The sequence below is a fragment of the Channa argus genome, chromosome 20 (genome assembly GCF_033026475.1).
Source record: "Channa argus isolate prfri chromosome 20, Channa argus male v1.0, whole genome shotgun sequence".
Classification (NCBI taxonomy): Eukaryota; Metazoa; Chordata; class Actinopteri; order Anabantiformes; family Channidae; genus Channa; species Channa argus.
The window spans coordinates 11,031,427-11,047,283 of NC_090216.1; the positions used below are offsets into that span (position 1 = coordinate 11,031,427).

A 15,857-nucleotide genomic window follows, 5' to 3' on the forward strand; every position below is an offset into this window, starting at 1 on the left:
AAAGACTTTCAGCAAATTGCAGTTGAAGAAAAATAGCCAGTGATGTGGACTAGGATGATTTGGATGCATTCCATCTCTCAAAAAAAAAAAAAAAAAGCTGACAAAGCTTGTGGCTGAACATGTGGTTGATGAAATGTTGCCCATTTCCACTATTGACTCTACATCTGTATTAAATTCATATCTACTGGTTATATCCCTTCAGAAAAATATCAAAATGACTAATACAATAAGTAACAAATAACAAATAATATATTACATTCATTGAGTAACCCAGCGGCCCAACAATGGTCAGCAAACTCTGTTGGAGATCTCATAACATAAAATGGGCAAGTCCACTCACAACACCTTTGGTCTTATATATTGTTTATGTGATGAGCTGCAATGAGGTGATAATTACAAAGTCATGCAGGTACAGTGGTTACTGTTACGGTTTGTATAGGTAATTTACAAGGACCCAAGTAAGAAGATGGCAAGAGGAGGTATAAAGAAAAGGGTATTAATAAACAGGAGGGTTTTACACAACTGAAAATCACTCTAAACGGAACGGTAATAAACTTTACAGAACTAAAGGAAACAAAATGACAGACTATACATGAATAGCGTGAACTACAGACAGGACAGCTACACAAACTAGAGGGTGCAGTCAAACAAGACAGATACAATGTAAGCAACACCCAGGGACCAGACTAGACCGTAATTAGTTCAAACACACACGTAAGAGGGTAAATTAACAGGGCCAAATGAACTAAACAGGATAAGACAGATGGGAATAAAACCTAAACAAACTAAACTAGAGGCAATGGGAAATTAACAGGGGTAACTAATACAGGGAACAGGGTAAAGTAAATAAACTGATAAACTAATGCAAACCTAACAAAGGAGAACCAAACCACGATAACAAGAAATAACCAAACCACAAAACTAGGAATAACAAAACCACATAACAAGGAAACACCAAACCATAGACCAAAAACCTGGACAGAGTCCGGACAGGAATCAGCCGTGATACAAACTTGTGAAAAATGCAAACAGATTACTAACACACACTTACACATACTACAAACCAGCAGAGAAATAGGGGGGGGGGGGGGGGGGGGGGTATAAAAGAACTGGGGAAGAGGTGAAACAAATCAGGACAAAACAAGGAAGATAAAGACAGCAAACAGACTCACAGGAAGAGACACAAGAGGATCAATAAAATAAAAGCCAAAACATGAAATTAAGCTAGATAACTTAAACATGGGGACAGGACTGTGACAGTTACAATGTTCAACACCCAGACTGGATGAATATATCCAAAAGATATCTTTAAATTCACAAATTAATTAGGTGATGGTACCAAAAAATCTCAGTGTTTTGTTCTCCGAGCTGCATCAGTTTCAAAAAACCTAAAAACCATTAGATGAGGGTCTTGAAGGGTATGTTGACATCTTTCATTTGCTTTTCATAATCTTCATCAAACATCTTCGATTGTTCGGGTGTGAAATGGTTTATCCAATCACCTACTTCACCTGTTTTTTTTAATTAAAAGAAGAAGAGAATACAATTGTGTTAGTTATATAAATCAGAAGTCATACTGTATTTATACCTGAGACGAAAGTTCTGTATCACTGTTTCAAAAACACTATGGTTGAACAAGTACCAGTTAGGATCCTTATTAGTTGATCTGCCTACATTTTGTTAATTAAATTATAGTGTTGTTTAAAAAAACTGTGTAAATGTGTAAAAACATACAGGTGCATTGGCAATATCAAAACCAAACCTAATGCAGTTATGAGCAGCTATGGTGGCAAATACAAAAACTTAAGGAAAAATGGAAGCATTTTCCCAGCGAGGTAATTCACCAAAGGTTGATGTAATGTTTGAAATTCTTTACATAAATTGAAATACTAGATACATGCACCAAATCTATTTCAAGTACAAAGTGCTGTACAACTTTTCTACTAAGAAATACATTTGAGATAGTTATGATATTTGTTCTCTGTAAAACAGGTTGTTTCTGTACATTGCTCATCATTCTTTTAAGACTTTGGGCTTTTCGAGTGGTACATGCCCTGCACATTTATAATTATTTTTATCAATATTCCTGCTCCGGGATGACACTGAGTGCAAACTGAATCACCTTTTCTCATGAACGCAGAGACAGAATGATCAAAAACAGATGCTGGGATGCAGGAGTAGTTGGCCATCGGGTTGTCTTTCATGTTCTTAAAAGATGTGAGCTCCACAATTCGGTTGATGACCTCGTCAGACACAGACAAGTCCAGGTACCTCATAATACGCTCAATTTCACGCCGAGGATTCTGGGAGAATAAACACAATAGTAGGAGTGCTATTTAAAAACAAATATGATATAAACACCTACAGGCAGCTGTAAAATATGGCATCTGAGAACATGATGTTATAACAATAATGTAACTTTACTGAACGAAAATGCAAACGCAAATTATAATACACTCTCTAGGTTCTATTGAGACAAACTATTTTAGTAATTGTTATTATTAATATGCCAGTGAAATCTTTTTTCTTTCACAAAATCTGCAACCTATTTGTCCTTTATTGTATTGGACACTTTTTTCAAACTGGAGACAAAGTTATAAAATATGCAAGTTCTGGTACTAAACTCCTAATAAAGGGATTATTTACATGGCTACATTTTGTTAATTGCTTTTAAATAAACTTTTTGACTTACGGGGGGAATAGGAAATCTGATCCTGTCTGATTTTTCCTATATGAGTTACAGAGATTGTACTACACAATCTGGTATTACCTGCTCTGTACATTATAAGAGGCTTCAAATGTCCTACTTACCTCTTTCATGTCCTCATAGAAGATGTAGAGGATATTCTTATTCTCTTTCTCTAACCAGTAACTTTTGACATGATCATACCAGGAGCCCCATGCCACTGTAGAGACAAAATTCACTGAGTAACCCTCTTAAAACATTAACGCCAAATGATTAAATATTAATTCTTATGTGTTAAGCTTGGGTAGATGTTTAAATTTTAATAAGTAATATTTTTAAGTACTGTATGAGTCATGGTAGAATGGTACTTTTTTGTTTTAAGTGGCCTTTCTTCTTTTGTGACAACAACTTCTCCAATAAACTTTTTAACCACCTACCTTTAGCCCACAGGGGCAAAATTAATTTATTATCTTATTACAGCAGCGTACTTGATGGATTACTGAAATAACCCTGGTTAATGATTTATTTCCAGCATTTACAGCTGCAGATCACCTGCTGTTAGGTAATTACAGAATCCCCTGACCCATTTTCAATCACTTACAAAACGTACGTAAGAAGTTATAGATTTGTTGTGTGACAAACCTGTTAACACTTGTTTGCAACTTTTCCTGGCAGACTTGGCAGGTTTCTGTGAATTGTGGTGTTTTAGTGTCATTGCCTCATTTGATTGCATTGATTTAGCTCAACTAAAAACAAAACTTTAATGGGTTTGTTCACCTGGCACTTTAATCTAAATTGACGATGACTATTAAGAAGTGCATATTGTTGATAACTGAATGAAGCTAACTAATTTATGCAAGTTAGGGCAGCTAACCTGCAGAGTAAGGTAAGAATTCTCAGTAGGTTCACCAACACAAGTGACTCTTTCTCCCTTTACGAGTATAAATCATGGCATTTGTTAACTTTGGCCAAGCTACTGATTAGAACCTCTTTAATTAGTAAAGGAAAATCTTGATTTTTAAAAAGAGATTTTAAAAGTGTTTTTAAATTAATGTAAGGAGCTAAAAAAAAAATAAAGGAAGTACCACTTTAGATGAGGATAAAGACAGTTAAAGGGATTTATGTTGATCTGCCAACGCAAAAAGATGTGTGTCTGAGTGTCACTAATTGCAGAGGTCATCAACCATTTTAACCTGTTTTCTTTAACCATTTTAACAAGGACCAGGATCCATGGACCTATTCGGCTAAACGTCTCTACTAGTGTTATGACGGGCAATACACAAAACATTAAACATAACCCAGGCTTGCTATACGGTTCAAAAGCTCCAAGTCTTGTAAGAAGGTTAACAATGCAGAAAGATTATTTTTAGGGCCATCATGAAATACTTAAACAGACAAGTGATCCAAAGTCTTTTTCACTCTATAAATAATACTGCAGGCCTCAAAATTAATCTTCACATCTTGATGACTCCACCCTGTTCCTACCTCCCACCTTAGCGAGCCTCTTCAGGCCAGGGTGGCACATAGCCTACTCTGGAAGATATAACTGGGTTTCCTAGTCACTTTATTCAGACTGAAGGAGCTGCTTGGATAAGTAGCAAAACGTTTCTGACCAAGAAGAAAAACTTCCAGCTGACATGATTCAATCTTCTGACAAACAAACCTGAATGAATGAGAATCTTCACCGATACAACACTGAGGAATGTGATTTAATCTACTTACACTCTCCATGCATGAACTTGTGAATGTAGCCCTCCCAGGGTCCTGGTTCAGGCTGGGTCAGGTTCATACAGTCAAAGTAGTAGTAGCTGACCAGGTTGTCTTTGGCATTGCGTGCCACGTAGATTGTCTTTACACAGGAAGGACATATGAGAAAGGCTCTTACAATACAGAGAACAGGCCATTGTGTTGCATTGTATTGTCCAACTTTTACCTCTTTTATTTTCATTGTATATTGAATATTTAACTCATTTAACGTGCAGTTACAGTTTAGTCTAAAGCAATAAATTATACAGCAAGTTTTCTCAGTAGAATGTGATAGATGAAGTTTTACCTTGCATTTCTTTTCCCAAAATGCAGGAGGGACCAGTTGAATAGGAAGGTGTGTCTTGATCATTCTTGGGGGATCCATTTCCCCCAGAAGTTCAAGACCTAACATGTGAATACGGGGAAATAGATTTGTAAAAATGAAAGTGACAAAACACTGTTTTATACTATCTGATTCCATGTTCTGTTAATTCTCACTCTAATATACTCAGATTGATAAAGGTCTCACCACTTCGATTAAAAAAGTTTTTAATCAAAGGAACTGTCCTTAGGAGAGAATGCAGCCACTTTGTTAATTGGCCAGCACCCTTGTGGTTAATTTGAGACTTTAAAGTAAATGTCCCAAAACATTTAAAAAATATATTTTTATTATTAATTTATTATTTTAAACCAAACAAATTTGGTGCAGGGTGTATTAACAGCAAAATTGATCAATGAATATTAGTGTCTTGTATGAAACAAAAACCAAAATATTTTGTTTCAGCAACTTTGCATGCAAATAACAAACAAACAAAAAACTATTTTTTTTCCCTTATTTGGATATTTTAATGTGCGTTCAATTAAAATGGATTAGCTAAAGAATAATTAAATGACTCACCTGGACTCACTTGGAGTGCCTTAGTAGATCTGAAGGAGCTTTTTAGCCCCTTTAGCTATTTCACTCTATAAATCCTACTTTTCAATTATGCTCAAGCCTTTTTAACATGATGCTACAACAAATCCCCTACACACACACACACACACGCATTCACACACACGCTTTTAGCATAAGGACAATCCCAAAACCTTTGAGATGAGTAAATCACATTGTATGGTAAAAACAGCAACAGCTGTTAGTGACACACAAAAATAACAAGAGTCTGAAATCTCAATTAACTGCTCATTATTAAGTGAACTAGTAAGTGTACATTTTTTAGCCAGTAGTGATTGAGTGAATAGGGAGGAATTTCGGGCATAGCCAATCTGAAAATAAAATATCTGCCAATCTGCCAATTCAATTCAATTCAATTCAACTTTATTTATATAGAGCCAAATTACAACAAAGTCATCTCAAGGCACTTTACAGAATAAAGTTCAGACTACACAAGTATGTAGAAGTAACCCAACAAATCCCCCTTGAGCAAGCCCTAGGCAACAGTGGAGAGGAAAAACTCCCTTTAATGGGAGAAACCTCCAGCAGAACCAGGCTCAGGGTGGGCGACCATCTGCCTTGACCGGTTGGGGTGAGTGGAAAGTGGAGAAAGAAAAGAAAAGAGCAACGAAAAGCAACAACAAAACAACAACAAAAAAAAGCAACAACAAAGCATTGTACAGGTTGTACGACACAGAATTAATGGCATACAGTGGTGACAAATAAATGTATAGAGAAAAGCTAGTTAGGGTTGAGTGAGGATTATTAACTATAAGCTTTATCAAAAAGGAAAGTTTTAAGCCTAGTCTTAAAAGTAGAGAGGGTGTCTGCTCCCCGAATTTGGATTGGAAGCTGGTTCCACAGGAGAGGAGCTTGATAGCTAAAGGCTCTGCCTCCCATTCTACTTTTGCAATCTCTGGGAACCACAAGTAGGCCACTATTTTGGGATCGAAGTGGTCTAATCGGGCGATACAGGACTATGAGATCTTTTAAATATGATGGAGCTTGACCATTAAGAGCTTTGTATGTAAGAAGCAGGGTTTTGAACTCTATTCTAAATTTTATGGGAAGCCAATGAAGAGAAGCTAGTGAAGGTGAAATATGATCTCTCTTTCCTAATCCAGTCAGCACTCTTGCTGCAGCATTTTGGATTAATTGAAGGCTTTTTAGAGAGTTATTAGGACACCCCAGAAGTAGGGAATTACAGTAGTCCAACCTAGAAGTAACAAACGCATGGACCAGTTTTTCGGCATCACTTTGAGACAGGATGCTTCTAATTTTAGCGATGTTCCGTAGGTGGAAGAAGGCTGTTCTAGAGATTTGTCTTATATGTGACGTAAACGCCAAATCTTGGTCAAAGATAACTCCAAGGTTCCTCACCGTAGTACTAGAGGCCAAAGTTATGTCATCTAAAGTAACTATATTGTTAGACAGCATATTTCTCATGTTTTTAGGCCCAAAGAGGATGATTTCAGTTTTGTCTGAATTTAGAAGTAGGAAATTGTAGGACATCCAGGTCTTTATGTCTTTTAGACATGCTTCAAGTTTGACTAATTGGTTAGTATCTTCTGGTTTCACAGATAAATAGAGCTGGGTATCATCTGCATAGCAGTGGAAGTTTATGGAATGTTTCCTAATAATTTTGCCTAAAGGTGACATGTACAGATTAAAAAGTATTGGTCCTAACACAGAGCCCTGTGGAACTCCATAGCTGACTTTGGTGCATAAAGAAGAGTCATCATTAACATGAACAAGTTGGAATCTGTCTGAGAGATAAGATTTAAACCAATGTAATGTGGTTCCTTTAATCCAATCATACATAATACTTTCATTTTGTCCATCTGCTCCTGTCATCCTTTGTAAAAAAAAAATAAAAAATTAAGGCCAAATATTTAGGAACACACTGCCCAAAACCAATGGAGCACTAATTATTTTTGCTCCATTTCTGAAAGACCTGTCAGCAATAAAAAGATTAAATCTTGTTTTGACATTGTTCGGCTTTCAACATGATAACATTTGAGGTGTGGATGTTGTAACACTAAAATGTTTATAGATTCACTAACTTTGTTAAAGGTCAAATAATCAAGTGGGTATAAAGATATTTTTCCAGAGAAGACAAAAAAATTACTGGAAAAAAAAACAGATTTTTTTTTTACCTAATTAAGACACAATAAACATGGAAAGTACACACCTGAAGGGATGGGTGGGGGTGAGCAGATCTCCAGGAACGGACTGCGGACAGGTGTGGGGGCTCGTTTGCAGGCTTCAGCATCTCCATTGTGAAGAAGCAGGTCAACTATCTCCTGTGTCCATGTTGTCCCTAATGTCCCAAAAAGTACAAATAAACCATCTAAAGGAATATGACCAGTTCGAGAAGAAATTCAATATTACATACACACTAGACTTTTACACAGTTTTACATTATTGTGGCATTTATTTATTTTGAGGTTCCCGTAAAGACCGTTATATCTATATGAAGAAATATAATTTTAATATAAAACCGGAAAATGTGGTCCCCACTTTTTGTTTTTCTAAGAAAAGTCCAGATATATTTAATTCTCCATCAAACAGCTCTTGAAAGGTCAGTCTAAAGTAGATACTCATTTTCAATCTGTTAAATTTTCGTAGTTGTTACATTACAAATACGCTTTTTTGATGATTAAAAAAATTTGCTGACCACACTAATCGGGCACTTGTAAATGTATGATGTGCTCAGGTAGCTGTGAGTCTGAGTACAGTACCTGCTTTGGGGTAAGTGGCGATGAGGATGTCTGAAGGGTCGGGACAGAAAGCCCAGATGGAGTCCCAGTTGTTGGCAATGTGATTCATGAGAGGAATTCCTTTGACTGGGATGAGAGGGAAGCGTGTGATGGAGGCACTGGCCTTCTGAATGGCCTCACCGTAGGACACGTCTTCTTTTGGCATGACTGACACTTTACTTGAAGAAACTGGTTTACTTGAAGAAATCAAAAAGCAGAAGCCAAAATCCAGCTGTAAAATAAGGCGTGTACTTTGTTTCCAACAGCTCTTCTGTCAATGTTTATTTGTCCTCAGTCAAAGATTCACAGCTGACTTGTTTTTGTATAGTATAAATTCCAGTTGTTAATTTGTCAAGACCCACAGTCAGGCTGTAGACTAAATGTCCTCTTGACTTCTTTTGGTTTTCAGTTTAAATCGTCTCCAACATCTAAATCCAAACAAACGTGTCTCCCGGGAGACTCTCCCAGCTGAAGCCTGTTTCAGTCCCTCTTCTTTTCCCTGTCGTTCTATCTTATAACTTTGCTGTCTGAGTTCTTGCATCGAGTTCTTATCTGGCTGCGATCACTGAAACTTGCAAACACGGACCTACACTAAAGTACCCTTATGTAACATTTCCTGTTATGTATGTGGGAATACCTTTTTTTTGTAATTTGAGGAAGGAACATGGGGAGGGTCTTAACAGTGCTCTACTCCCCACAGAGAGCTAACTATTGTCATGCACAAGGAGCAATAAAAAGGTTTAATGAAAACTTAGTCTGACAGATCAACAAAATGATGTTTGCCTTTTGCTTGGCCACTTAAATATGTGCCAGAGATGTTTTCCAAGTAAAAAATTAAACTGACTTTTTTTTTGACTCTCACCAACTGTAATACACCTTTGGACCCAAAATGTTTAAAGTCAACAAAAACCATTGGTTGACACAGGGCTATTATACTCATATCAGCTTTAATGAGCTTGCAAAAATACTTATTTTACAGACATGCAGAATAAATTGAGTATGAATTGGTTTAAAATGAGAGAGCTGTAGAAGCAGAAATTTGACAGCAACTCACTGAATACATTTATAATTTAAAGCAGGATGGAATAAGTAGACGATTTTGCTTAAATCATGAAAACAATTACAAAAAACCCACCACTGATAAAAGAGCTTAATTAATTTCTAACAAACAGAAGCCTGTGTGTCAAAACCAACAACACTATCACAAAATAACAATATTATTACTGGAATCCCACAGCAAAGGCTACCTGCTTGGTCTGGGGTCTGTAGGATGTCATGTAGAGATAAAAAATAAATAACTGTCTCCAGCTGGTAGCACTCTCTATGAACTCCATGCAGTCAGCAGCGGTGTTGGGCCATAACATGTTTCAAGCAATGTCATGAGAAACTTTTTACTGCAACATTACTATTAAGCCATTACTGTAATAATTTCACTCTTCCCAGTAACAGTAGTCTAAAAAGTTACAAATCAATTTTCAAAAAATAATAACAGTTAATACCTCCTAAAACAACACAATACAATGTAACTTTTGTTTTTACCACATCTAAGATTGAAATCGAACATTTACAGTCATAGTCGTCATGCTTGAACAAGTCACTATTACTTTCTCACTTGTTGAGATTCGTTCCACAGTAAAAACAAACTACAGTAAAGCTTATGTGGATACACCCTAACAAAGATGGCCTCTCTACACCTGCAGAGGATGGCTTTAGCCCTTCTATGGCTACACACCTAAAACTGGATTTTAAACAATGGCAGCCAGAACAAGCAACAAAGAACTTATGCAGCCACAAGCGTCATTCAGTTTGGAAAACCTACATCCATTAGATAAGAGTCTTGAAGGGTATGTTGACGTCTCCCATTTGCTTTTCGTAATCTTCATCAAACATCTTCGATTGTTCGGGTGTGAAATGGTTTGTCCAGTCACCTACTTCACCTTCACCAAAAGCAGAAGAGAATATAATTGTATTGTATAAATCAAAAGCCAAAAGTCTTTTGCCTACTGTCAAATCCCAATTCTGTCTCATCCCACTTCCTTCACTGTAACCTCGTCCTTTACTTTATTTTTATTAAAATAATTGTTTTTCCCGTGTTTAAATGTGCATTCAATATCAAATTTTCTATAACCCAACATCACTATTTACTGTAGTTAATTCATATACAGACCATTTAATCAGGTAATTCTTTTAGGTATTGATGAAAACACCATCAAGATATTCGAAGACCTTTAGAGGTTGCTACTGTGATGTACCATGTAATGTACAGGTGCATTCACAGTATCCCAACAAAACCCAATTCAAATAAAGATTAACAGTGGTGGCAGATACACAAACCTAAATAGAAATGCAAGTACTTACCTAGCGAGGTACGCAACCAAAGGTTGAAGTATTTTTATATAAATTAACAAGTAAAGTATATGAGTAAATATACTTAATTACTTTACACCTCTAATGAGTAGGGACTTATCTTTGTGAGCCTTATACTGCTGAATTCACATAGACAAAGGAGTTATTTAACTCTAATATATTTTAGAATATATTCATATTATAAGCTAGTTACAGTATTTGTCCTCTGTGAGACATGGTGTTCCTGATGTTGTATTCACCCTGTGTACATCACTCATCATACTTTTAGGACCTTGTGCTTTGCGAGTAGTACATGCCTGCACATTTATAATTATTTTTGATCAATATTCCTGCTCCTGGATGACACTGAGAACAAACTGAATCACCTTTTCTCATAAATGCAGAGACAGAATTATCAAAAACAGATGCTGGGATAAAGGAGTAGTTGGCCATCGGGTTTTCTTTCATGTTCTTAAAGGATGTGAGCTCCACAATTCGGCTGATGACCTCGTCAGACACAGACAAGTCCAGGTACCTCATAATACGCCCAATTTCACGCCGAGGATTCTGGGAGAATAAACGATAATAGGAGTGCTATTTTTTAATATATAAAAAAACAAAACAAAATGTAATATAAAAGTTCACAAACAGCTGTAAAACATGGCATCTGAGAATAAGATGTTATAATAATAATAATAATAATATAACATTACTGAACATATAAAAGTAAAAAAAAAAGTAAATTATAATAAGATAATGCAACTTTAGAAAGACAGCCAATTCATTTTAAATGCTTCAAAACAAAAAAGTTAAAAATCTACACTTGTGTAAATAACATTTTGCCCGTAGAATAAATTTGTTAACAAAAAAATCCTGCAAAAAAAAAAAAAAAAAATTAATAAATTTTATTATGTTGGAAATTTGAGCTTTTGCAAACTGAAGACACATTGTAATCATTCAAAGTCAGCCTTGCAAGACATGCGCGTACTGGTACTACCTGCTTTGCACATTATAAGAGGCTCTAAATGTCCCACTTACCTCTTTCATGTCCTCATAGAAGATGTAGAGGATATTCCTCTTCTCTTTCTCCACCCAGTAACCTTTGACATGATCATACCAGGAGCCCCATGCCACTGTAGAGACAAAGTTCACTGAGTAACTAGCTTAAAAATATAGATGCCAACTGATGAATACAAGTAGAAAGTGCTAAGCTTGGTTAGATCTAATAAGTAATTTAACTTCATGGTAACATGGTACTTGCTTTGTTTTCAAAGGCCTCTTTCATTAATAAATCTGGTTAATGATTTATCATCAGCATTTACACCTGCAGGCATCTTAATGACTTACTGTATTATCAACATTTATAATTGTAGATTTGATGACTTATTGAGTGAAAAATTTGACACATGACAATTTTTGGGGAATTGTTTTTCATGTTAGATATTTAGTTGTCTTTAAGCTGCATTTTTGGTATCCACCTACATGTAATTCCAGACAGACGAATAGTTAATTATTTTAATATTACCACGTCTAAGACAGCCAATTACTTTTAATCGCCTTTGGGCAACTAAAGAGGCTCCTTAACCTAAGTATTTTGGTCATTTCTTGGCTCAGCAAACAATATTCACCAGTTTGAGGTATGATGACACAGAGGAATGTGATTTAATCTACTTACACTCTCCACGCATGAACTTGTGAATGTAGCCCTCCCAGGGTCCTGGTTCAGGCTGGGCCATGTTCATACAATCAAAGTAGTAGTAGCTCACCAGGTTGTCTTTGGCATTGCGTGCCATGTAGATTGTCTTTACACAGGAAGGACATATGAGAAAGGCTTTTACAATACAGAGAACAGGCCATTGTGTTGGATTGTATTGTCCAACTTTTACCTCTTTTATTTTCATTGTATATTGAACATTTAAGCCCTTTAACATGTATTTACAGTTTAGTCTAAAGCAATAAATAATAAAGCAAGATTTGTTTCTCAGTAGAATGTGACAGATGAAATTTGACCTTGCATTTGTTTTCCCAAAATGCAGGAGGGACAAGTTGAAAAGGAAGGTGTGTCTTGGTGATTCTTGGGGGATCCATTTCCCGCAGAAGATCAAGACCTGAGACATAAATACAGGGAGATGTATATGTAAAATTAAACAGACAAAACATTCTTCAGTTTTATGCGATCTGATTCCATGTTCTGATTGATAACTTGATTGATAAATACCACACAGCTGCATTATGACCTAAAATAGTTTGAAACCAAATTAGGGAACTGCACTTACAGAGTGTGTGAAAAAGAGTAAAAATATCACCCACATTGCAAGTGTGCTAGACCATTAAGTGTGGTGGACTTTTAAACTTTAGAGTAAATATTCACAACATGAAAAAACACTTATTATTAATGTATTATTTCAAACCAAAGAGATTTGGTTTGAAATAGGGAAATTGACTAATAAATCAAAACATGTAGTTTCAGCAAGTTTGCAGGCATATATATCAAATAACAAATTGGAAAGAGCAAATAACTGTGGCTGCTGGGTCATGAGCTAAACAAACTGAACCTTTAGTTCAAAAACAAGTCAGGTGTAGCTGGTCTGAGACAGATGCACCTTATCCTTATGCTTAAACTGTAAACAGATTTATTTAAGTAAAAATCTGGACCAGATGAAGGCAGTGTTGTAAAATGTGTTTCTCTCACTCTAATCCCTAACTTTTGCAACATTAGCAGCTGCTTCCTGACAACATTTACTGACAATCTACAGAATTACTCATATCCATGTTGCTCCAACGGTTCATCCAAGAGGTTTACTGCTTTAAACATGTCAAAGGTTAGGAGGGTTAAAATACAAAATGTAGGTGTTATGTTAAAGCACTTTAAATTGATTTGTTACTGGATCTTAATCTACATTTCTGCCCCAAAATATACAGATACACTTTTTTTTAAGTTTAGTTTCTCCTAAACATTAGGACTTAAAAACAGATTTGCAAACAAATAAAAGCCTTAAGACAAAAACAATGACAGTAATCTTGTGCCCCCTTACATTTTGTCCTGTAGCCCCAAAACTAGACAGACTAAATAATTTCCTGTTCTAAAGGAGCTTTTTGGCCCCTTTTACTTTGTTTTTAGTTTAAAGAGTACTTCTTGAGAAATACAAAGATGCTAATTTCATTTCTCACTTAGTAATGAGATTTTCATTTTATTATGTTTAGCATTTTTATTAATATGATGGTACAACTAGCAGCAAGTTAGTTCATCTTCGGATAAATAACTCGACACATTGGAAACACAATATAATTCAGATACATCAGATAGAAAACTATATTTACTTGATATGTAAATGTTTGGACATTGTTCATAGGTTCAATTATCTTGTTTAATGTGGAAAATTCATGCAGTTATAAAGATATTTTTCCAGGAATATGACATGGCTCAGATAGACCTTGTTGAATGCATTTGGTTTGAAAGGCAGAGTTTTTTAGAACTGGAAAACAACAGAAAACATGTATATCTAACTAAAAAACCAAAAAGAAAATGCACTGTGAATGCTTCAGCATTTTCCGAAGATTTTCCAAGTAAAATTAAAAAATATATATATTTCGCGGTCACTTCCTTTTCCTGGTCCCTTCACATTCACTCAGCTTCACTAATCACCGGTAATCAGTTTCACCTGCTCTCACGAGCCCACATCAGGCCGTTTATGGCCTGCCTCTGTACTATGGATCCAGACACATACATCTTCCCCAGTGGACACTCCTCCCACCACGTCCTACCTTCTCTTCAAGTTCCTCACTGCATCTAAGGAGCTGTCTTCACTGCCAGGACCATATTCCACTCTTCCCCATAAGACCCCTGGCTCTTCCCCAGACTCAGCTCATCTCCCCACTCACTCTAGTAAGTCTTGTCTCATGTTTTAGGCTCCATATTCTAACAGATCATTGCTAAGTTACTCATCTGTGTGTCCTCTCTCATAGACTGGATTTCAGGAGTGACTTAGAGGACTTACTACATCTCCATCCTGCCTTGCCAATTATATTCTTTTATAATAAACTTCATTTAACCGAGTTATTGTGTCAAGCAGCTTATTGGGTCCAACCTAAAAACTTGTCCCTTACAGAAGGTGTCCATAAGGTGCAAAGTGCTTAGAGTATAAATGACATGTAAGAGTAAAAGGGACTGGATTTAAAAATTTTTACTAAAAAAAAGGTTCTTCCAAAATTATCACCAAATCAAAAAAAGAGTTGAGGAAAATTAGGCACAAAAAGGCCTGGAGAGGGCTCAAGGGTTAAAATAAAGCATGAAAATTCTGGAGCCTTCGCACACTGAGTTTTAATGGGAGAGTTGGGAGTTTGTACCGTCTGTGCTTTTGGACGAATCCTTCAAGCCTCTTTGACATGAGAAGCACATTTTCTGAAAGCTGATAATTTTCGTTACCATTTTATTTGTATAATTTGTCTGTGAAAGCTAAAAAACAGATAGCAGAACAGGAAAAACCGAGAAAAGAAGTTTGTGGCCGGATGAGGAAAAGAGTACACTCTGCTGGAGGAGAGCAAACATTTCCACAAACTGAATACATTTAAAACTGCGGTCTCTCTTGGCTGAAGTGTGCCCAAAAAGAGGACAAAGCTGAAGAGTCTCTCCATTCATTTGAATGAGAAGACATTGCTGACAAAAGCGGAATATTTTAAAAAGTATCAAATATATTAAAATGCTGAGCTGAGCACACTTGTCAAACCTAAACGTTTGAAGTTTGAACTTTGTTTCTAGCTGAAAGTAGGCTGAAGTAGTTGTAGTAGTGCCAAAAATGTTCAGAAGATGGAAATCTGTCTGCTGAAGCATTTACAGTTGATTAGGACACTAATCACAGAAAGTACACACCTGAAGGGATGGGTGGTGGAGACCAGATCTCTAGGAACGGACTGCGGAGAGGTATCGGGGCTCGTCTGCAGGCTTCAGCATCTCCATTGTGAAAAAGCAAGTCAACTATCTCCTGGGTCCATGTTGTCCCTTATGTCCCATACAATATAAATAAACCATGAGTTAAAAGAATAGGAATCCCTCTGTAAAGCTAACGAATATGACCAGTTTGAGCGAAATCCAATCTTACATCCACACCAAACCTTTACATAGTGTTACAGAAATCTGTCTGTTCCTGTCTGGCCCGCACTCATTAGCCACTTTAGCCAATTTATAATGAGCTCGGGTTTATGTGGTAGCTGTGAGGCTGAGTACAGTACCTGCTTTGGGGTAGGTGGCGATGAGGATGTCTGAAGGGTCGGGACGGAAAGCCCAGATGGAGTCCCAGTTGTTGGCAATGTGATTCATGAGAGGAATTCCTTTGACTGGGATGAGAGGGAAGCGTGTGATGGAGGCATTGGCCTTCTGAATGGCCTCACT

At 36.5% G+C, this 15,857-nt stretch overlaps 2 protein-coding genes across 2 annotated transcripts in view; both read right to left on the reverse strand.

Moving 5' to 3' along the window:
* Nucleotides 1-45: 45 nt before the first annotated feature.
* Nucleotides 46-8,732, reverse strand: LOC137105807 (sulfotransferase 1B1-like). The gene is made up of 7 exons (XM_067488424.1): nt 8,105-8,732; nt 7,555-7,683; nt 4,740-4,837; nt 4,409-4,535; nt 2,812-2,906; nt 2,123-2,303; nt 46-1,511 (listed from the first exon to the last, which is right to left on the reverse strand). The coding sequence occupies exons 1-7, from the start codon at nt 8,286-8,288 to the stop codon at nt 1,399-1,401; spliced, it is 927 nt and encodes a 308-aa protein (XP_067344525.1). The 5' UTR covers nt 8,289-8,732; the 3' UTR covers nt 46-1,398.
* Nucleotides 8,733-9,050: 318 nt separating this feature from the next.
* LOC137105808 (sulfotransferase 1C1-like) overlaps nt 9,051-15,857 on the reverse strand; it is a 9,017-nt gene continuing 2,210 nt past the window's right edge. Inside the window, exons 2-8 of the mRNA XM_067488426.1 lie at nt 15,698-15,857; nt 15,339-15,467; nt 12,479-12,576; nt 12,144-12,270; nt 11,507-11,601; nt 10,855-11,035; nt 9,051-10,059 (exon numbers count right to left, since the gene is read on the reverse strand). The exon at nt 15,698-15,857 is cut by the window's right edge and continues 28 nt beyond it. Coding sequence (XP_067344527.1) covers nt 9,947-10,059; nt 10,855-11,035; nt 11,507-11,601; nt 12,144-12,270; nt 12,479-12,576; nt 15,339-15,467; nt 15,698-15,857 — 903 coding nt within the window. The 3' untranslated portion in view covers nt 9,051-9,946. The remainder of the gene's footprint in view (nt 10,060-10,854; nt 11,036-11,506; nt 11,602-12,143; nt 12,271-12,478; nt 12,577-15,338; nt 15,468-15,697) is intronic.